At 41.7% G+C, this 7,476-nt stretch overlaps 1 protein-coding gene across 1 annotated transcript; it reads right to left on the bottom strand.

Moving 5' to 3' along the window:
• Positions 1-1,263: 1,263 nt before the first annotated feature.
• LOC119617928 (interferon gamma 1-like) lies at positions 1,264-7,235 on the bottom strand. Its single transcript, XM_037981110.1, has 4 exons — positions 6,841-7,235; positions 5,736-5,807; positions 3,007-3,267; positions 1,264-2,090 (listed from the first exon to the last, which is right to left on the bottom strand). The coding sequence occupies exons 1-4, from the start codon at positions 6,946-6,948 to the stop codon at positions 1,953-1,955; spliced, it is 579 nt and encodes a 192-aa protein (XP_037837038.1). The 5' UTR covers positions 6,949-7,235; the 3' UTR covers positions 1,264-1,952.
• Between the last annotated feature and the right edge of the window lie 241 nt (positions 7,236-7,476).

Consider the following 7,476-nt stretch of genomic DNA (forward strand, 5'->3'; position numbering starts at 1 on the left):
GACCCGCGGTGCATTGTGGGTAAGGGCAGCGCTTACTGTAAGAGAAGGCAACAAAATTTACCAGAAGTGATGTCACAGGAAGTGACATCACAGCTGTGGGTTTTTGGTGCTGCAGAAGCTCTGTAGCTGATCAGTTTGGATTGAAGCTGCTGCTGTTTTCCTTCCTCCTCCTGATTCTCGAGAAGCAATGACTCGACCCGTTTGTTGTGAAGTTCTGCAGAACTCTTTTAATAACTCGCTGGTCTGAGAGGTGGAGGGAAAAAACTGTAAAGAATCTGATCTAAAAGCAGATAACGCTCCTCCAGCTCGTCTTATTAACCTGAAACGTTTTGGTTTCTGACGGCTGCAGAGCAAACTGTTTCCTGCTGACCTCCTCCTCTTCCTCCTCTTCCTCCTCCTCGGAGGAGGAGCTTCTTCCAGCTTCCAGACGAGACCTTCACAGTTACATCAAACCGTGGTCATAAAGTGGAAATTTGCTCACTTGAAAGTTTATTTCTGCCTTTTTTTAGAGTCTTATTGTTAAAAGGATCATTTGAAGTGTGGTTCCAGGGACAGGTCACGAACGAATAGTATCTTACCTGGCGTAGAGCTTTGGACGACCTCAGTTTGAAGAAATGGTTTAATTCTGCGTTTGGAGCGTTTGGTTTTTAAAAACTCCTGTGCACAGTTTGCAGACTGTGTGGTGTTTGTTCTGAAATAATGAAATTAAACAACAGAGTTGTGTTTTAAAGTTCAACAGAGCACAAAGAGTCTGCAGGAGCCGCGGTGTTTATCCAGAGCCAATCAGCTTCCAGGAAGCGCCCGTGTTACGAGCGTGCACGAACCCCAGAACCGACCAACGGACCCCAGTTGGACCGGCTGGTCCAACTGGGGCCAAGACTAAAAAGAGGCGGTTCCTGCGAACGGCAGATTTATAAACCTTTAAATCGTCACCAAGCGTGGATCTCCCAGGAGGAGCTGGAGAGTCTCTGTGGGGACGAGGACGTCTCCACGACTCGAACCACGGACACGACGAAGACGATGATGGATGAACTCGTTCTCAGACAGACTAGCCGTTCGCTCGTTGATTTGTTCCAAATTAAACCCTAAGGTTGTATCTACAACATGTAAGACACTGACTGTTCAGAGCTGCCCCACAGAACCCAACCATCCCTTTCAGGCCTTCATGGTTAGTAGAGGTAAATTTCCACCACAGCTGCTGAGCCATGAAGACGACGTGACCTCGAACCTCGAACTAAACAAAACAAGAGTCCAAGGAAAGTTCCCAAGGTTTTATTCAACCAATCAATAAATACACAATAAATAATCAACATCAATCAGAAAACCCAGCATGATTCAGCATTAAATAACCTTAAATAGAAAATAAATACTTCAAAACTAAAACATGTCAGTAAACTAAAGAAATCCCTGAGAAATGCAGTACTTCTACTACAGCAGTACTTCAACGCTGGTCTCGGATGTTTACACTTAATCAATAAACTTTGGTGTACTTTGTATTGTAAACATCATCATCATCATCATCATCATCATCACTCGTCTTCGGCACTTCGGTGAAGTTACACTGGTAGAAAAATATTCTTATACATAAAAAAACCTTCAGAGATTCATCAGACTTGTTCAGTTTAGACAATAATGACCAATAAGACGTTTCAATCAGATATTTGGACTCTGCAAGCCCCGCCCACCTGTCCTCCACTGTCCAATCACAGACAGTAATTTCATGATTTAGCATTAAATATAAATATTTGAACCCGATCCACTGAAGATTGTTTACATGAAGCTGATTTTCTCAGTAAAACATCATCTAGTTTCTTAAATTGATAAAAATAAAAGAATCAAGTATTTTCAGGTGATTCTGAATCCTGGACTTTAGGATCCTGCTTTCAAGTATTTTAAATATTTGATTTTTTTTTTGCAAAACTGGAGTATTTATTAGGTGCACTGCTCATGTTTCAGCCCCTGTTGTGAAGCTTGACCCTTGCCTGGCGCCGCCGCCGCTTCCTCATGACGGTGTCAGCCAGCGTGCTCGCCTCCTCGAAGAACCACCTCAGCTCGGACAAGGCTTTGCTCTGGACCACGCGGCTCTCCATCTGATGGGGGGACAACACAAATAAACGGGTGAGGACCTTCAAGATCCCAAAGACTTCCATCATTAAGAGCTTTTCCAAACAGTAAGGTCCACAGAAGGTACTCCTGATGTTTTAGCTCTCTGTAGGACCTGTAGGAGGATTTTCTCAAGGCCTCCCAAACTTCAAGCCACACAGAAGTCCTTCAGAACTCCGTTGGAAGTCTTTGAGCTCGGCATGAACCTGAATTTAAAGTCCTTAAAGCAGGAACCCGTGATTCATTCTCAGAGACCCTTTGGGTCTTCATTAGGGATCTCAGAATCTGGCTTTAGGACCTCAGTTCAGTTCTTTAAGTTGGACACAAACCTTCTTTAAAGAGGTTTGCTTTTCACAAACATTTCACAATCCCAAACCTTTTAGACTTTAATAAATACAAACTTTTCTGATTTTTACATCAGCCTGACTCTTGTTCTCTCTGCACAGGTTAAGGTTAAGGTTAGGGTTACTTCTTGTATTTTAATACCTACACAGGACTTTTCCTGGCTCTACCTTTAGCTTTCTTAGGCCCTGATTGGGACGCAGTGATTGGTGGAGATGGACACCAGCTCCAAGTAGACCTTCTCAGGATCAGGGGGTTTGTAGAAAATGAAGAGATGGATGAAAATCTTTGGTGAATCATATATAAACAGACTGTAGGGCTGAATTTAAAGTCTTTAAGGTTGGAACCTTCAAAGCTCTTCTTTAAGACTTCCACTGATCTCTTAGAGTCCTTCACCAACCTTCTCCAGGTTTAGTTCAGTTCCTACCTAAGCTTTGCTTTATGGTCTAACTTGAAGTTAAATTCCAGCCCTGCAGAAACGCTCCACAGGGCTTCCGTGAAGTTTTCTCGCTCGAACCTTTGTCTTCAGTCTGAAAATACCTTCAGTAACGGTCCACGTACCTTGATGTGCTTGAGGTTCTGCAGTCCGTGCAGAACCTTCATCTGTTCCTGGTAATGATGTCTCTTCAGCTCCCGGACCCTCTCCAGGATGTACGTCAGCTTCGACCTGATGTCTCCGGCGGCCTCGTCGCTGGCCGTGACGGAAGACGACGGTTTCTGGTTCTCGGTTATCGTTGGGCTCGGAGTGGCCAGCTCGCTCAACATGTGCTCAATCAGCTTCTCGTAGGTCTCCAAAACTCCCCCCATGAACAGCATCTTCGACTGGGAAACAGAGACAGACAGAACACGTTTAACTAATTTACAAGCTTCTAGGACCAGAAGCACAAACCGGTTCATGAAATGTTTAAACGCTGGTCGGCTGTGGCCTGAGAAACCTGTACCAGCATCGAGGTGCTAACAACTTTTCACACAGTGGAAAAACTTTGTGGTTTCCCACACAAGAGTTAAACTGAGTGTAGAGTGGGCCCTGAAGGGGAATGCCACTGCTCAGCCTGAAACTCATTCAGATAAGAACATTTTCATTCATTCGCTCAGTTGGAGAACCATTCTGGTTTGGATCTTCACCACCAGGAGCATAAAGAAACCATCCCAACAGCAGCACCCTGAACTTCCCTAATGTGTTCAAATTGTTTTTTTTAAACCTAAATGGTTACTTATAAGGCACTGCTACTCAGATGACTCAGAAGAACCCTTTGGAAGGAAAACCCAGGGGGCTGCATACATCATGTGGTCTTTAAGGTCTCGTTACTTTCTGCGTGGCACCAGAATGAATACATAAATGAGCTAAAAATGAATCTTGACTTTTCCCCACGGTGCCAACTACGAGCCTCGGTGGATCAGAGTGCAGCGAAGTGGCAGCACGACAAAATCAGACGAGGTTTTAGTTCCGTTATGACTGATTTAACTTTAATATCGCCCACTGCAGGGAAAAGTGGGTGTTTGTCTGTCTGTTAGCAAAAAATGTCATCAACCAGCGGATCGATTTCAATGAAGTAATCTTTGAAAGTGCATCTACAACTAATTAGTTAGCCTCATTCAAGATGGCTGCCATGGCTAATCAACACAAACATGGCTCTAACTCAGTCAGTTTTACAGAAAATGAGCTATTATTTGCAGTGGTAGTAGCTGAGAGTCCTCCCTAACACATCATATAACATCTCTGCTTGGGCGACATGCATTCCTTCAAGGAGTTCTACTTTTTTATGGAAGGTAGTGCGTACGTTTAGTTCTTCAACTCAAAAAAAACGATCAAATTAAAAAATTTAAGTTGTATCAAAATGAAAGAAGCATTCCTCGAAGGCGTACATGTCGCCCGCCAATTTCAGTATCTGTAAAAGTGTCGCTAAATTGTTTGCAAAGATTGATTAGCTGTGGCAGCCATCTTGAATTGGGTTGTTTGTAGATGTACTCTACATCCAATATTTATTTCCTGACTGAAACAAATAAACACAAAAACACACGATGTTAGATCGTTTAGGAGCATATTTAAGCTTTGCTGCTTTGTTTGATATTGTTTTATTTATATCTGTTTAGATCTACACCAGAAGCTGATCTGTATCTTAAAAACCACAGGAAACTGGAGCAGAAAGCATGTCAGCTTTTCCTCGCTGCAGATCCTGTCAAACCTTTGAGCGCTCAGCTCTCGAAACCAGCCGTAAGAGGAGTGAAAGTAGAGTTTGTTGTCTGAAAACTGTTTGCACATTGCAAAAAAAACCCACAATAACCTCAAGGCAAACTCCTGAGTGATAAAGATCAACCTGTTCAAAGTGTTCAACGCCGTCGTGACAGACAGAAACCTGAGGAGGAGACCGGCTAACTGCTGACTCAAGCTAGCTGAGCAGCTTAAACATCGCAAACATCAGATATAAACACACACAATCACACTGAAGACATTTGTCTACTTAAAGTCACTTTAAATCCTGAATTTTACATGAATCTGTTGGAAAAATTAGCTTATTTGACACCAGAGATGCAAATTTAGGCAGTTAGCTTAGCTTAGCATGAGGCTAGGTGGAGATAAAAACTGCTAGCTTAGCTTTGATTAAAATAATAATAAAAATAACTCTAATGTTGACTGATTGCAAGGCTGCCTCTTGATTGTTTATTTGTCATTAATAAAAGAAAAGGTTATAACAGATAATTGTGGTTTTAATGTTATTTTCTGTAACTTTTTTATGCTAGCGTAGCAGCATGGTGTCTGCTAATAACCAGAAGGTTGATAAATTTAGTCATTTTGGTTTAAAAAAAAGGCCAAAACTAAAACTTGAAGCTTTATCTGTAAAATCAAGTTACAGCTGGAGATAATGACAGAAAGTTCTTAGGTAGAGAAATGAGTCAGTTTCACCAAAATTCAAACTAAATTGCATCTTTTGACTTCTTGTTATTGATGCAAACATCCTAACTTTAAACATCTCAATCTGTTCATTCAAAATAAAATTAGGTTTGAATGTTTTTGGGACAATTCAAGACAAAATTCCTACAGACTTGACTTTATTCTGTCTGAATTTGTTTGGAAGGAAATGTCGTCCAATAATCTCGTTATCTCACTTTTTTCAGTATTTTTTGAGTATTTTAATATCCTATAAAAGGAAGACTACGTCTAATATAGATTTTTTTAGATAATGGTCAATTCTTGGACGTTGTTTCCCTTCCGGTATCATTAGTTTGAAATATTTCTTGGAGTTCCAGGTTTGGTTTTCGGCGCGGAGCAAAAAAAGAAACTTATTTACCTCCACTTTTCCTTTCAGCGGCTCTCTGGAGAAGACGGGCTTTCCGTTGAACAGCTCCTCATCTGAAATTTTCTGCAAAATAAACCAACACAAATATTTCAGTTCGCGGTAAAATCAAATCAAGGTTTTTAACAACAATTCACATCGAGTTTGGAGTTCAAAACTAAACTTAAAAGATGTAAATTTGAAACAAATCGAGAAAAGGTTGTTTCTTTCCAGGATCCCTTCAAGGAAAGCTGGAAAAATATTTAAAGAAATGCTGCTGATGAGCTCTTAAAGGCTTGTTTTTGTGGAAATGACAACAAATACTTTGTTATTTGCACTTTTATGTTTCTCTGTCCTTAGTGGTGCTTTCAGGGACAATCTGTAATCTGAGTTTAAAGAGTTGCTGACGAGCTTCGTAGCTTTGCTGTTTTCACTCCAAAGTTTAAAACAAAAATAATCGTTCTGTGTTAAAAAATGTTCTCACTGTTTTGGTCAAATCTTGAGAATAATGCACAATATAGTGAGAGGTCATGAAATCTGTTATTATGTCTGACTGAGTTTGAGTCATTTTTGTTTTTGCTAAAGCTGATTAGCTGCTACGGCCTTTTTGAGCTGGGTTGACTCCAAAGGTTCGTCAGCTGTAGCTGCACGTTGAAGGAGTTTCTTTAAAATCCGCCCAGGGCTCTACGAGACATTTTGCTCGCAGACAAATGAGCAAATGCAGACTCAGGCGGTTAAATGAGTGAAAAAAGCTGCAAAAAGACATGAAGTCATTGTTAAAAACTGCAGTTTAGGTGCATTCGAGGACACTCGTGTGTAATATTCACAGACGTTGGTTTCCTGCTGGAGGAAAACAACTTTTAAAATTGTTGTGGTGTTTTTTGCACCTAAATAGGAGATAATTTTATAAAGTGAGATGAAGTGAGAACAGTTTTTAAACGATTCGGAGGATGAGTAAAAGCAGAGCAGCCCTTCAACCACAAAGTTCAAATTGACATATGTGTATTTGTGCATGTGTGTGTGTGTGTGTGTGGTGAGAGATTCAGGAAACAAAGAGCTGGTTCCAGTCACATACACCTGATCTGCACAAGTAGAACGAACAGAACAAGTCAGTACTCACATAGTGCTGCCGGAGGTTCTGCAGGGTTCTGTTCATCTCCCGAGGGATGTACATGCCTCGAACCTGACACGCAGTCAGCCACAGCAACAGATAGACCACCGCCTTCATCGCTTCACCGTCCCGAGCTTCCACAGTCCGATTGGATGTCCGAAAACCTCCTGTCAGTCGTGTGTCTCTCGCCCTGATGCCGGCTCAAACTGTTCGACTCGTCGTGAAAGCATTTATTTATAACGCCATGTGAGAGAGAGAGAGTTTGATGCAGAGATGCAGCAGTGATGTAAGTGTGAAAACTGTGGTTGTGCAGTTTCCTTTAAATCACCAAACTTCAACGAAGTGGGTGAGTGGTCTCCCACTCGCATCAGTTTAACTAAAAAAAAAAGAAGAAGAAAAAACATCAAATTCACCAACAAATTCCACCACACCCAGGTGTTTTACTGGACTTATCGGCAACGCTCGTCACGCCGGTGCAGGACGCTGATTGCAAACCGTTGGAGACCTGCAGCCAACGTCGGAACCCTTTAGATCCAGTAAAAAGCACAATGGAAACCTTTACGAATGATCGGTCTGATGCTCTGCGTGCTTCGCTGGAACATTTGGACAGTTATTTAAGTTTACGCTGATGCTTTAAAATCCCAG

Source organism: Kryptolebias marmoratus, linkage group LG18 (genome assembly GCF_001649575.2).
Source record: "Kryptolebias marmoratus isolate JLee-2015 linkage group LG18, ASM164957v2, whole genome shotgun sequence".
NCBI classification, from domain to species: domain Eukaryota; kingdom Metazoa; phylum Chordata; class Actinopteri; order Cyprinodontiformes; family Rivulidae; genus Kryptolebias; species Kryptolebias marmoratus.